This window comes from Haliotis asinina, chromosome 5 (assembly GCF_037392515.1).
Source record: "Haliotis asinina isolate JCU_RB_2024 chromosome 5, JCU_Hal_asi_v2, whole genome shotgun sequence".
NCBI lineage: Eukaryota > Metazoa > Mollusca > Gastropoda > Lepetellida > Haliotidae > Haliotis > Haliotis asinina.
This window is the reverse complement of record NC_090284.1, coordinates 73,311,587-73,327,344: the sequence shown is the minus strand read 5'-3', so window position 1 is coordinate 73,327,344 and position 15,758 is coordinate 73,311,587. Positions and strand designations below refer to the sequence as shown.

Sequence of the window (15,758 nt, the reverse complement as noted above, 5' to 3'; positions counted from 1 at the left end):
CTCCTACTGCTAGAAGCAGAAGCAGTGTTGCAACCGTCTCCGTCGCCATCGCCGTCGGCATCGTACAGCTGAGTACTCAGTCTCTACAGATATCTGTCGTATTTATGTTGCTGATGACGTTGCTTGTTATCGTGCAGAAGACAACACCTCCCCTCCCGTGTGATTGGTAAGTTTCACTGACAGACAACACTAATCACTCTTCAATAACAGGCGATGGGTAGTCTAGTGGTCAAAGCGTTCGCTCGTCACGCCGAGAACCGGGTTTGCTTTCCCTTTATGCGTGAAGCCCAAAACGGGTACAGTGTGTAAGGGAACAGTTCTGGTATCCCCAACCGTGACATTGGAGGAATATTGCTAAAAGCGGCGTAAAACTATACTTGTATACAATGATACAATACCTGGTAGATAAATAGAAGAATTGCCAGACAAACAATCATTTTTTTCAAAACCTTTCTAACGCTAATCATTGAGTTGAATAGAGAATAGGTTAAAAATAAATGCAATTATTTGTTTTCATTTTATTTAGCAATCAAGACTTTTCAAGAAGGCCTCATCTATCACTGAATAAAACTTGGAGGTTTATAATTTGCTAGTTACGTTAGCGGTTATGAAGCACAGGCCCTCGTTTTGAGTGAGTGAGTGACTGACTGAGTGAGTTTAGTTTTACGCCCCACTCAGCAATATTCCAATTATATGACGACGGTCTGTAAATAATCGAGTCTAGACCAGACAATCCAGTGATCAATAATGGGGAACCGATGACATGTGTCAACCAAGTCAGCGAGTCTGACACCCCGATCCCGTTAGTCGCCTCTTACGACAAGTATAGTCGCCTTTTATGGCAAGCATGGGTTGCTGAAGGCCTATTCTACCCCGGGACCTTCACGGATCCCCTCGTTCTGAGAGGATTAAAGATTAAAACAACAATAACATTTTTTCAAACGTATAAAATACCATGAGTTATTGTCTTGCGAAATATTTCGAGTAGGGGCCATCTAAAAATGTATTAATCTCTAAATAATCCTCGCAAAGATACGAGAATCTGTGTCATGATGTAACAATACATAATACTCAGCAAACCTCTGAAAGATTTGATACTGTGATACTAAATCCAGAGACGTCTTTGCATACGTTGGCGTAACCCATATTATTTATTGTTGTAGCGGAGGGAAGAGAGGAAAACCGCTGTTTTATTGAGGTAATGTAGAACATTCATTATAATCTTAGTCTGCCTGGACGTGTTGTGATGAACATGTAAACGTCAGCTGTATTCGGATTTGGCGCAGTCAGGTCTGTATACTCATCCTAGATGTCGCAACATTTATCTCCTCTCATATCTAGTTCACATGCTTCCCGCCCCGGGCAACAGATAATGAATTCGATAGCTCAGGTGAACGTTCGAAGTACCTCATTCTACTAATCAAGTGCCATTATATTCATGACGACATAGCAAAAAATGAGATTTTTATATGTAGAATATGCTAGGTAATGTTAGCGTGAGCAAAACATGTCCATTATGTACGTCCGATAGCCTCATACAAATATGCACAATTAGGTTCATTTTTCTATTTGTTTCATTCATAAACCTCGGTATGAGTTTGAACGCGATATGAAGATTCCTGATGTGCTTAGCATCATAGTTGGCCTTGTGTGTGGATGCTCTGACATGTATCAGGTATTTGTCTGTATCATAGTTAGCCTTGTGTGTGGATGCTCTGACATGTATCAGGTATTTGTCTGTATCATAGTTAGCCTTGTGTGTGGATGCTCTGACATGTATCAGGTATTTGTCTGTATCATAGGTAGCTGTGTGTGTGCATGCTCTGACATGTATCAGGTATTTGTCTGTATCATAGTTAGCCTTGTGTGTGGATGCTCTGACATGTATCAGGTATTTGTCTGTATCATAGTTGGCCTTGTGTGTGGATGCTCTGACATGTATCAGGTATTTGTCTGTATCATAGTTGGCCTTGTGTGCGGATGCTCTGACATGTATCAGGTATTTGTCTGTATCATAGTTGGCCTTGTGTGCGGATGCTCTGACATGTATCAGGTATTTGTCTGTATCATAGTTGGCCTTGTGTGTGGATGCTCTGACATGTATCAGGTATTTGTCTGTATCATAGTTGGCCTTGTGTGTGGATGCTCTGACATGTATCAGGTATTTGTCTGTATCATAGTTGGCCTTGTGTGTGGATGCTCTGACATGTATCAGGTATTTGTCTGTATCATAGTTAGCCTTGTGTGTGGATGCTCTGACATGTATCAGGTATTTGTCTGTATCATAGTTAGCCTTGTGTGTGGATGCTCTGACATGTATCAGGTATTTGTCTGCATCATAGTTGGCCTTGTTTGTGGATGCTCTGACATGTATCAGGTATTTGTCTGTATCATAGTTGGCCTTGTGTGTGGATGCTCTGACATGTATCAGGTATTTGTCTGTATCATAGTTGGCCTTGTGTGTGGATGCTCTGACATGTATCAGGTATTTGTCTGTATCATAGTTGGCCTTGTGTGTGGATGCTCTGACATGTATCAGGTATTTGTTTGTATCATAGTTGGCCTTGTGTGTGGATGCTCTGACATGTATCAGGTATTTGTCTGTATCATAGTTGGCCTTGTGTGTGGATGCTCTGACATGTATCAGGTATTTGTCTGTATCATAGTTGGCCTTGTGTGTGGATGCTCTGACATGTATCAGGTATTTGTCTGCATCATAGTTAGCCTTGTGTGTGGATGCTCTGACATGTATCAGGTATTTGTCTGTATCATAGTTGGCCTTGTGTTGGGATGCTCTGACATGTATCAGGTATTTGTCTGTATCAAATTTGGCCTTGTGTGTGGATGCTCTGACATGTATCAGGTATTTGTCTGTATCATAGTTGGCCTTGTGTGTGGATGCTCTGACATGTATCAGGTATTTGTCTGTATCATAGTTGGCCTTGTGTGTGGATGCTCTGACATGTATCAGGTATTTGTCTGTATCATAGTTGGCCTTGTGTGTGGATGCTCTGACATGTATCAGGTATTTGTCTGTATCATAGTTGGCCTTGTGTGTGGATGCTCTGACATGTATCAGGTATTTGTCTGTATCATAGTTGGCCTTGTGTGTGGATGCTCTGACATGTATCAGGTATTTGTCTGTATCATAGTTGGCCTTGTGTGTGGATGCTCTGACATGTATCAGGTATTTGTCTGTATCATAGTTGGCCTTGTGTGTGGATGCTCTGACATGTATCAGGTATTTGTCTGTATCATAGTTGGCCTTGTGTGTGGATGCTCTGACATGTATCAGGTATTTGTCTGTATCATAGTTGGCCTTGTGTGTGGATGCTCTGACATGTATCAGGTATTTGTCTGCATCATAGTTGGCCTTGTGTGTGGATGCTCTGACATGTATCAGGTATTTGTCTGTATCATAGTTGGCCTTGTGTGTGGATGCTCTGACATGTATCAGGTATTTGTCTGCATAATAGTTGGCCTTGTGTGTGGATGCTCTGACATGTATCAGGTATTTGTCTGTATCATAGGTAGCCTTGTGTGTGGATGCTCCGACATGTATCAGGTATTTGTCTGTATCATAGGTAGCCTTGTGTGTGGATGCTCTGACATGTATCAGGTATTTGTCTGTATCATAGTTAGCCTTGTGTGTGGATGCTCTGACATGTATCAGGTATTTGTCTGTATCATAGTTGGCCTTGTGTGTGGATGCTCTGACATGTATCAGGTATTTGTCTGTATCATAGTTCATTGTCTTCAACTTATTTCATGTTTACAAGTGTATGCTTATGAATATGTGTAACCATTTTGGTACAAAAGTTTTGGTGAAGGTATACTTGGCAGTTTACGTGCGTTATGTTTATGTGTTGAAATATATTCATCCATTTTATTCATCCATTGCAACATTAATGTGGCACAAATCATCCCAGTTTTAAAATCGACATTAAGCAGATATGTCACTAAACAGTACGGGATAATTAATAAAAACATATCGCGAATTTTCATATCTGATGTCTTTAAGGACATGAGTACTTCAACGGTGTACCCCGCGGATATGCTTGAGATTTGCACTATTTATTTTGTTAGAAGATTTGCCTATGATCGGTATCTATTCTCAAGCTAATCCCAGATTTAACATGTCCGATGAGTGACAATGATCGGTATCTATTCTCAAGATAATCCCAGATTTGACATGTTCGATGAGTGATGGACTGAGCATGAGGCATTGGTAAGGTGGTTATGTAGTCTTGTTCCAGGTACTCGGTAACAATGGTGGCGAGCAGATGGCACCACGTGTGCCTTAGAATATTGGTCTTCAGCAACTCATGCTTGTCGTTAGAGGTGACTAACGAGATAGGGTGGTCAGCTTTCTGACTTGGTTGACATATGTCATCGTCTCCCAGTTGATCGATGCACCTGATCTTGAACACCTGATTGTCTGGTCCAGACTCGATTATTTACAGACCGCAGCCATATAGCTAGGTTAGTGGTGAGTTCGGCGTAAAACTAAACTCACTCACTTACTTCACATCAAAAACTTTTTGCACTAATGTTCTCTTGAGTCAATCGTGGGATAGCACGTGGATATGCCGGTTCCATCTGTAGCCGATGACGAAGTTCCTTCCCACTCCCATTACACCTGTAGCTCTGTGAATCCAGTTGGGGTGGCACACTGATCACGGTTTAGTTAATTGGTCGTTTTGATGGATTTATTGGCGAACACGCACAACAACACATATGGTTTCCCCGCCTTTTGCATCATTCAAGCAATAGAGAGGGGCACCGATTCAGGGGAATCGAACCTTGTGGTGGTCACGTTTAACCTCTTGGCTATTACACTGACCTTTAAATTTGACATTAGACAATGATTATCAACTACGAAAGTATGCCGGTTAAAAGCCAAGAAATATAAAAACGGTGTTTCGTAGTTTTTCTTTGAAAGTTATTTTGGGGAAATGAAAGAATGACCGAACTAATGTTGAAAGTGGAGACAATGACCAATTGTTTGCTTCGATATTAAAGTAAGTTATTAATAAATGCAATCTGGAAAAGTGGAAATTCCCTCTAGCTTGTTTGTGTGAATGAGCTTTGATAAACGCAATAATAAATAGCACAAGTCAATGATATTTATATACATTATTCAATTCCGTACTGATTGGCAGCGTCACGAGGAGATAACAGCTTTGATTGGGAAACCACGTCTGTAGCCCTGCATGGCTGTAAATATCGAAACATTTGTCCGTGCACTGAGGGGTAAAGTGTAACTTGAGGCAAGCTATGGTTATATAAAGTATACCAAGCAGAATAAATGGGGCTGTTGATCTCCGCCCCTGTCGAAAAGGACTTTGAGTATATATTCAGGAGGCACAGAAACTTCACAGTTCACACTGTCGATGTCTCTCTTGGCATCAGCGAAACCATGGATATTCTGTTATCCTAATACAAGGGTCAACTGTATTTAGTCATGCGTCAAAGTGTGAGCGACAATAAGATGTTCCATGAGACAGCAATTATTCTCTTTATTTGCATGCAATACAGTACATGTATAAGATATATTGTTTTATTGTTTAAATCGTTTTTCCTATGTACGTTAGCATCTATGGGACTAAAAGCATCTTCTCTTGCTTTATGATGACAACGAATTCCAACACGAATTGTCCCAAGTAGTGGACGTGTCTTATATAACCGTCTTTCTCTTGACCTGAGAATACAGCACATGAAATTACGTGCCAGTTTGAAACAAGGGTGTTTTTTTTTTCATCTCAGCTTCCATCCCATTTATTTCTGAATGTCCTTATTGTGAGTTAGACCTGTGAGGGAAGATTGATGACAACTGTGAATGGGCTAGATCTGAGAGGGAAGATTGATAACGACTGTGAATGGGCTAGACCTGGGAGGGAAGACTGATGATGACTGTGAATGAGCTAGACCTGGAAGTGAAGACTGGTGATGACTGTGAAAGAGCTAGACCTAATGGGGCAGACTTTGTGATGACTGTGAATGAGCTAGAAATGGGAGTGAAGACTGGTGATGACTGTGAAAGAGTTAGACCTGGGAGGGAAGACTGGTGATGACTGTGAATGAGCTAGACCTGGGAGTGAAGACTGGTGATGACTGTGAATGAGCTAGACCTAGAAGTGAATGGCGACTGTGAATGAGCTAGACCTGTGAGGGAAGATTTATGACGACTTTGCTAGCATCCTTGCATATGCAGATGACATAATATTAATGAGGGAAACCGATCATAAGACATCTCTACAAACAAACTAGCATTAAACCCTAATAAAGCAAAGATCGTCCATTTTAGAAAACCGTCGTGTGAAAGATCAAAACAACAAGATACAGATATCTGCTACTGCTTCTTACAGAGCACCCCGATTACCAGCGGGTGGGTCAAGCTGTGGTTAGTGCGTCAAACCGTGCCTTAGGACTGCTAATATCAAGTGTAAGCAACCAGGGGGAAACGTCTATGTGTATGACAGTACAACACCGATACGAAGTTCTGTTGGTCTGAGAAGATAGGCTCCAAATTTTGTAGTCGGTGGCATTATGTGTTATCTCCGAAATTGCGCTGGAGGGAAACCATTTCGAATTTACATGGTCCAAGCTTAGTGCTGTAGAGTACGGCAAATATACTGTGGGCCTCATTTTATTAAAAGGTGAGAGTGGATCACGGCTGTACAGCGCCTGGGAGATAGTGAGGTCCACGTAAGAAACAGAACACAACAACCGTATTCTGATCTGCAGATCAAACAGGAGAGCCGTAGCAGTATTCAAATGTGGAGTAGCCCACATTAATATAGAACAAGAGCGTTATGAAAATGTACCACTGAATGAAATAATGTATTTTTATTGTTCTGATCTTACTGAAAACGAATGTCATGTTATTTTACATTGTCCACTTTACACTGATTTATAGATATCATTTTTGTGACCAGTTTTTAGTCACACTAATGACTGTGATAAGATCCGATTTATTTGGCCTGATAATCGTTAAGTGCCAAGTCTTGCAGGATTTTAGGTATTGGTAGTAGTTTTCGGTTATTAACTGTGTTTCTTAGTTTATATCGAGTATATATGTAATACTATAAGTCATGTTTCACAAGTCTCTCATAACTCCAAGTGGAGTGACTTTTGGTATTTTACGTAATGTATGTGTTTATTAATATGCTGTGTGGTTATAAAATGAATCAGATGAGATAATACTTGAATATGATTTTCATTTCTCTATCTGAAATACGTATACCGGGCTTAGATAGCAAAGCTGAGTGGTAGCCTGGTGATAAAAGCGCTTCTTCTCCCTGTTCCCTGACTTGTATTGATATCACTGCGGGACACAACTGTACTTGGGAAACGGGGTAACACCACTCTAGCAGCGTGTCATTCACCTCTGTCTTATAACAACCACTATGCAGTACGTTTCGTATGTTTATTGCAAATATAGAAAGCTTGAAATCAACAATAATGAAATCAGTCTACACACTCAACACAAATTAAAGCTGATCAATCCATCTACGTTTAGTGTCTATCTTCCTGGACACACGAGTCCAACACTTCCTACTAAATGAAAGAAAATTGGTCAGATAAATGTAACAAAGCAAATGTTTTGTATGTTTATCTTGAATATGTATATATTGATACCTGGGTTTTTAATACAAATACGAATACCATAGATTGTGAAAATACAGCACTGTATCGCCTAGTTATTCAAACATGTTAAATGTGTAGCTTTGAATACTGATGAGTCTTAATATTCATTCGGGAAAATTCATACAGTATTGTTCAGGAATCTCAGAGAGTGAACAAACCAATGTCTCGCGAACGGGAACACAACATGGGTTACAGCTTCTCGTGTTCAGGTCTTGATCCTGATTGACATGTTAATGAAATTCTCCCAGTGCGTTCAAATGTTCTATGATGTGGCTGTAATAATGCATATGTAAACGTGTACAATCAGTTTCTAAGAAGCAGCTAAATGTTTAGTTCAAGCGATGAAATTGAGGACAGTTGGAAAGGCTGTTGGAAGTTCTACAATTCGGTATCAACACCTTTCGTGTGGGACTTGTTACGGCGCTTCCCTCGAATCACCATGACAGCAGCAGCCATCACCATGGCAACAGCAGCAATAGCCATTACGATTGCTGGGACAGCTGTCGTAGTGCTGGAATCGTTCCCGCCGGTTCGCTCTGCAACCTGGAAATCTGAAATAAAGAAATATAGAACTTACATAAGTAGTACCTTTTTTTCCAAAAGTCGGAGTTATGTTTTTGTATCGCTTTGTGTTAGAATACCATAATAGATGAAAGACATGTAAATTCGTGACCATATGAATGAAAACTGAGAAATTATAGAACACGGAGAAAAACATGAACATGATTAACGCATTACTGTTTTTTTAACAAATTGGTGAATGAAAAGTGTAAGTTTATCATGTTCATTATGCAAATAAAACCTAACCACAAAATGGCCAAAGGCACTGACACTGCTAAATGAAAAGTATCCCTTGGTTACCTACCTGCATTCCGTTTCTCTCTGAAGGCTAGGGGCCCCTGGAAGATGTGAAGGTCATGATCTGTCCTGTCATCCGACGCCTCACGGACACGACGATGCATTGAGTTGCAGTCCCGGCGACATCTGTAGTCGTAGTCTGTGTTGTTGCATACTCGGACGTAGCAGAAGACGTATACATCCCGACTGTTGCGAACAAATTCAAATGTCCGGAACCGGAAGTGTACGTGTTTCAGGGATGAAGTGTACTGGAAAGAAACAGTCCGGTCTGCGGGGCATCTGAATGAAAATAATCAAAGGTCATTTTATTACAACTTTTCGCAGGATAGCTTCAAGGTCTTGAACAAGATTCACCTCAATATCATTTTCATACCCATCTCAGATGAGGTAGTACTGTTTGGTGGGTGATGATGATACGTCTTCTGTCACTTACCCATCTCAGATGAGGTAGTACTGTTTGGTGGGTGATAATGATACGTCTTGTGTCACTTACCCATCTCTGATGAGGTAGTACTGTTTGGTGGATGGTGATGCGTCTTGTGTCACTTACCCATCTCAGATGAGGTAGTACTGTTTGGTGGGTGATGATGATACGTCTTGTGTCACTTACCCATCTCAGATGAGGTAGTACTGTTTGGTGGGTGATGATGATACGTCTTGTGTCACTTACCCATCTCAGATGAGGTAGTACTGTTTGGTGGATGGTGATGCGTCTTGTGTCACTTACCCATCTCAGATGAGGTAGTACTGTTTGGTGGGTGGTGATGATACGTCTTGTGTCACTTACCCATCTCAGATGAGGTAGTACTGTTTGGTGGGTGGTGATGATACGTCTTGTGTCACTTACCCATCTCAGATGAGGTAGTACTGTTTGGTGGGTGATGATGATACGTCTTGTGTCACTTACCCATCTCAGATGAGGTAGTACTGTTTGGTGGATGGTGATGCGTCTTGTGTCACTTACCCATCTCTGATGAGGTAGTACTGTTTGGTGGATGGTGATGCGTCTTGTGTCACTTACCCATCTCAGATGAGGTAGTACTGTTTGGTGGGTGGTGATGATACGTCTTGTGTCACTTACCCATCTCAGATGAGGTAGTACTGTTTGGTGGGTGGTGATGATACGTCTTGTGTCACTTACCCATCTCAGATGAGGTAGTACTGTTTGGTGGGTGATGATAATACGTCTTGTGTCACTTACCCATCTCAGATGAGGTAGTACTGTTTGGTGGATGGTGATGCGTCTTGTGTCACTTACCCATCTCAGATGAGGTAGTACTGTTTGGTGGGTGGTGATGATACGTCTTCTGTCACTTACCCATCTCAGATGAGGTAGTACTGTTTGGTGGGTGATGATAATACGTCTTGTGTCACTTACCCATCTCAGATGAGGTAGTACTGTTTGGTGGGTGATGATAATACGTCTTGTGTCACTTACCCATCTCAGATGAGGTAGTACTGTTTGGTGGGTGATGATGATACGTCTTGTGTCACTTACCCATCTCTGATGAGGTAGTACTGTTTGGTGGATGGTGATAATACGTCTTGTGTCACTTACCCATCTCAGATGAGGTAGTACTGTTTGGTGGGTGATGATGATACGTCTTGTGTCACATACCCATCTCAGATGAGGTAGTACTGTTTGGTGAGTGATGATGATACGTCTTGTGTCACTTACCCATCTCAGATGAGGTAGTACTGTTTGGTGGATGATGATACGTCTTCTGTCACTTACCCATCTCTGATGAGGTAGTACTGTTTGGTGGATGGTGATGCGTCTTGTGTCACATATCCATCTCAGATGAGGTAGTACTGTTTGGTGAGTGATGATGATACGTCTTTTGTCACTTACCCATCTCAGATGAGGTAGTACTGTTTGGTGGATGGTGATGCGTCTTGTGTCACTTACCCATCTCAGATGAGGTAGTACTGTTTGGTGAGTGATGATGATACGTCTTGTGTCACTTACCCATCTCAGATGAGGTAGTACTGTTTGGTGGATGGTGATGCGTCTTGTGTCACTTACCCATCTCAGATGAGGTAGTACTGTTTGGTGGGTGATGATGATACGTCTTGTGTCACTTACCCATCTCAGATGAGGTAGTACTGTTTGGTGAGTGGTGATGATACGTCTTTTGTCACTTACCCATCTCAGATGAGGTAGTACTGTTTGGTGGGTGATGATGATACGTCTTGTGTCACATACCCATCTCAGATGAGGTAGTACTGTTTGGTGAGTGATGATGATACGTCTTTTGTCACTTACCCATCTCAGATGAGGTAGTACTGTTTGGTGGGTGATGATGATACGTCTTGTGTCACATACCCATCTCAGATGAGGTAGTACTGTTTGGTGAGTGGTGATGATACGTCTTTTGTCACTTACCCATCTCAGATGAGGTAGTACTGTTTGGTGGGTGATGATGATACGTCTTGTGTCACATACCCATCTCAGATGAGGTAGTACTGTTTGGTGAGTGGTGATGATACGTCTTTTGTCACTTACCCATCTCAGATGAGGTAGTACTGTTTGGTGGGTGATAATGATACGTCTTGTGTCACTTACCCATCTCTGATGAGGTAGTACTGTTTGGTGGGTGATAATGATACGTCTTGTGTCACTTACCCATCTCTGATGAGGTAGTACTGTTTGGTGAGTGGTGATAATACGTCTTGTGTCACTTACCCATCTCAGATGAGGTAGTACTGTTTGGTGGGTGATAATGATACGTCTTGTGTCACTTACCCATCTCTGATGAGGTAGTACTGTTTGGTGGATGGTGATGCGTCTTGTGTCACTTACCCATCTCAGATGAGGTAGTACTGTTTGGTGGGTGATGATGATACGTCTTGTGTCACTTACCCATCTCAGATGAGGTAGTACTGTTTGATGGGTGATGATGATACGTCTTGTGTCACTTACCCATCTCAGATGAGGTAGTACTGTTTGGTGGGTGATAATGATACGTCTTGTGTCACTTACCCATCTCAGATGAGGTAGTACTGTTTGGTGGATGGTGATGCGTCTTGTGTCACTTACCCATCTCAGATGAGGTAGTACTGTTTGGTGAGTGGTGATAATACGTCTTGTGTCACTTACCCATCTCAGATGAGGTAGTACTGTTTGGTGGGTGATAATGATACGTCTTGTGTCACTTACCCATCTCTGATGAGGTAGTACTGTTTGGTGGATGGTGATGCGTCTTGTGTCACTTACCCATCTCAGATGAGGTAGTACTGTTTGGTGGATGGTGATGCGTCTTGTGTCACTTACCCATCTCAGATGAGGTAGTACTGTTTGGTGGGTGATGATGATACGTCTTGTGTCACTTACCCATCTCAGATGAGGTAGTACTGTTTGATGGGTGATGATGATACGTCTTGTGTCACTTACCCATCTCAGATGAGGTAGTACTGTTTGGTGGGTGATAATGATACGTCTTGTGTCACTTACCCATCTCAGATGAGGTAGTACTGTTTGGTGGATGGTGATGCGTCTTGTGTCACTTACCCATCTCAGATGAGGTAGTACTGTTTGGTGAGTGGTGATAATACGTCTTGTGTCACTTACCCAGCTCAGATGAGGTAGTACTGTTTGGTGGGTGATGATGATACGTCTTGTGTCACTTACCCATCTCTGATGAGGTAGTACTGGTTGTAATAATCGTAAGGATCAACAGATGGTTTAGCAACGCAGTTCTGAAGCGATATCTTGAGATCAGAGTCATCCGACTCCAGCCCAACGTCCACGTATACATCCTGATTCAGGCCAATGTACATCGGGTAGGAGGTGATTCTGTAATTCATACTTGAATCCCTGTAAAAGTCCATCTGCACGGAAAAGTTTCCCGAGCCCCGTGCAACCAGCTGATGATCATGTTGAGGCTTGAAGTGTCCAATAATGGACACGTCCCTGTTGAGGTGACACTCGAGAGATATATCCTTTGAGTTGAACCTCGTGATGATTGATCTGGTCGTCGTTGTGGCTCCATAGTATCCGCTAACTTGTGTCTTGATCCTGTTCTTGTACACGATGTCGTATCCAGTTTCCTAAAGAACACAGCCACACAGTAAGGGTGCATTAATGGATATGTGTCTAAGTGCGGTTTTACCTGATACGCTTTAATCGATAATTTGGAAAACTATAAAATTTAGACTTAAGAAAAATTAAGAATATTCTTTACATTTTGGGATTTAGCTTGGGTGTGGAAACAAAAACAAAATGTATATACTGCTGATAAATTCTTAGCACAATTTGCTTTAGACTAAGCGTACGTTATGAACAAGAATGGCACACAACACTTGTGAGAAGTAGGAAATTTGAATGTATTCTTGTTTTAAATCTCATTTAGTATGGAAATTTACATAAAAGATGGACACAACTCTTTAATGAGAAAGTTTTCTTTATCTTTACGCAGCATTGCATCAGCAGTATTCATCTTGTGAAAAGGGAATATTTTAAATTTAATGGACTCCGCAAAACATATTATTTATGTTATATGCCAAGAGTGTCATGAAGATAACATCGGGCAAACGGAGTGCTTGGGGGACAGAATGCGCGTCCATAAACAGCAGATTAAACACCCAAAAACCAGGTGGTGGACCAATCAGTCCGGTGATCAACATCAAAAGCATCGATCTGAGCAATTTGGAACCGATGACATGTGTCAGCTCAACCAAGTCAGCGATTCTGACCACCCGTTAGTCGCCTCAAGCATAGTCGCCTTTCATGGTATTAGTATGTTACTAATTACATATAGAGAGATTAATACACGAGTGAGTGCGTCATATTGCTTTTACGAAACGAGAGTCAGAAAAAATACATATTGACAAGAAGACAAAAAATACACATTTTGAATGGAAATTTAATCTTTATCAACTTAAGTAACTGTAAGAATTATATAACTGGAAACATTGTTAATGGGAAAGTTTTTTGTCGTCAGAAGGGTCACTGAGAGGAGAGCGAGCAACACGGCGACAGTTTGTAACGGCTCGGTCTCACTCACTGTTATAGACGACTTGTCAACAACATCACTAGACAAGGCTTTGCTTGTGTTTGTGTACGACATGCATTGGGGTGTTAGATTTATTTCGAACAAACTGCCGATGACGGAACGATTGAAGACGCGCAACGCGACCATGGAAACATGGCAGGCTGATTTCCGGTCGAAGACAACAGATTTCCCACTTCCCAGTGTTGTACATCAGAAAGGTGTGAATAATTGTTCACACTCTGTACATTTTTATGTCCAGACACTTGCATGATTTGCGTTGAAGCTACGTTAATGTCTTGCAACTTCTGATTCATATTTGCGGGCACTGTGATTACTTAACCGTTGTTTTTTTCCCCTTTTCTTGAAATCTCGTATCAGTAAACACGGTGTTTGAAACATTGCTTGTTTGTAACGTTTTGTATTTGATAGCATATCATTGGTTTGTTCTCGTAGTAGCGAGACTGAAGAGTCGTAATAAGTTTGTAGTAAAAAGTTATGAATGAAAAAAGTAGTTCCACATTCCAGTGCAGTCATGGAGGTCATGGTCGGATAACTGACCAATGAAATTCGTTTTAGGGTTTATTACACGAGTGCAACATATGATTTTTATGTACCCGGTTATGTTTCACTGTATGGATAATAATTATATATTCACATCGGCATCAATATTAATATCTAACTAGTATATCTATTTCAACATTTCGTGAAATCAGTGTTTTTAGATTAAAATGGCATTCTGCATTACCGAAAATAACACGAAATAGGGATGGATTAGTTACCTCCCTTGTCATACCACAACCAAGGATGCTTGAACGAAACATCACAACGTCATAGTAGATTTGTCCTCTGCAGTTAGGATCATCCAGGGTCAGCTCATATGGAGATGATCCCGGAAACACTTGTTGAATCATCTCACGTGGTACAGTCACTTTGAAATCCCTGGAGTCACAGGTGACCATGATGTTGCCAGATGGGGCTGGTGAGAAGAATGATGAAGATCTTTCGTGCACATTTATTTACTCATCATTATTTCGACGCCTGATGTTACGAAGTAAACTTCGAAACAGCACATTACAGTGTTCAGCGCAGTGACAACCGAAGTCCTTCCACGATTACGTCCCCTGTTCCTAGGCTGATAACATTTCCTGAAGACAATATCTAGCAACGTATTTGGTCTAATCTGTAGTTGTCACCATAATGAGTTATATGCTCAACCTTCCGACCGATACAAGTTTTTGCAACGCTATATACCACTTTAGAAGAAAATCCAACTTAGAGTTCGCTAATGTCTCCTTCCCGCTGTTACACATATAAAATTAGCAACAGACATACTTGACCAATATCGATTTCATGTTGTTAATGTTCAGTAGGGATATAACTCATTTATACAACATTCACGACTTTTCACATCAGACACTGAGACGGTTGTCCCTACCTCTTGATGTCCAACCCCACCAAATGCTGCTGGGTTCTGGAATGATATAATATCCGAGTGAGTGAGTAGGTAGGAGTCTGGTGAGAGTGAGTGAGTGAGAGAGACGGTGGTGGTGGTGGGGGGGAGGGGTCGGGTGAAGGAGTTAATAGATAGGAGTGAGTGAGAGCGAGTTCTAATGTTGTATATCTCCGACCGTTATCATTTTCGTAAAACTCAAGAACATGTATACTGAACTGATGAATTCGAATATGAGGGCGATTGAAAGCAATCATCACTCTGACAACCACATGAGGCTTGAGTGGCTGTTTAGGCCGCTCTTCACCTCATGTTATAATAGACCTAGAGCAACAAGAACACCCTTGTCCCATCTAGTACAACGTGACAGTGGACACATATATTATAGAATCTGAAGAAATACAATGAAAAGACGGGAAATTTCCCTATAGTTAATTATTATCGCTTGTCTTTATAAACGAATAAGTTTGTAAAATATCTTACGATAGTAACCATTCGTCGTTGATACCCATGACATATCTGAAACAATGACATAATCTGAAACAATGACATATCTGAAACAATGACATATCTGAAACAATGACATAATCTGAAACAGTGACATATCTGAAACAATGACATAATCTGAAACAATGACATATCTGAAACAATGACATAATCTGAAACAATGACATATCTGAAACAATGACATATCTGAAACAATGACATAATCTGAAACAATGACATATCTGAAACATAATTTGAAACAAACATACTAAGGAATATTTGTGTAATAGAGGAGAGGCTGGAAACCAAAATCAGATGTT

At 41.1% G+C, this 15,758-nt stretch overlaps 1 protein-coding gene across 3 annotated transcripts in view; it reads right to left on the bottom strand.

Moving 5' to 3' along the window:
- Positions 1-7,415: 7,415 nt before the first annotated feature.
- LOC137285241 (CUB and zona pellucida-like domain-containing protein 1) overlaps positions 7,416-15,758 on the bottom strand; it is a 39,855-nt gene continuing 31,512 nt past the window's right edge. For all 3 annotated transcript variants that reach the window (XM_067817539.1, XM_067817540.1, XM_067817541.1), the window contains 6 exons: positions 15,436-15,471; positions 14,938-14,973; positions 14,282-14,478; positions 12,140-12,558; positions 8,516-8,787; positions 7,416-8,201 (listed from right to left, as the gene is read on the bottom strand). In XM_067817539.1, coding sequence (XP_067673640.1) covers positions 8,029-8,201; positions 8,516-8,787; positions 12,140-12,558; positions 14,282-14,478; positions 14,938-14,973; positions 15,436-15,471 — 1,133 coding nt within the window. In that variant the 3' untranslated portion in view covers positions 7,416-8,028. The remainder of the gene's footprint in view (positions 8,202-8,515; positions 8,788-12,139; positions 12,559-14,281; positions 14,479-14,937; positions 14,974-15,435; positions 15,472-15,758) is intronic.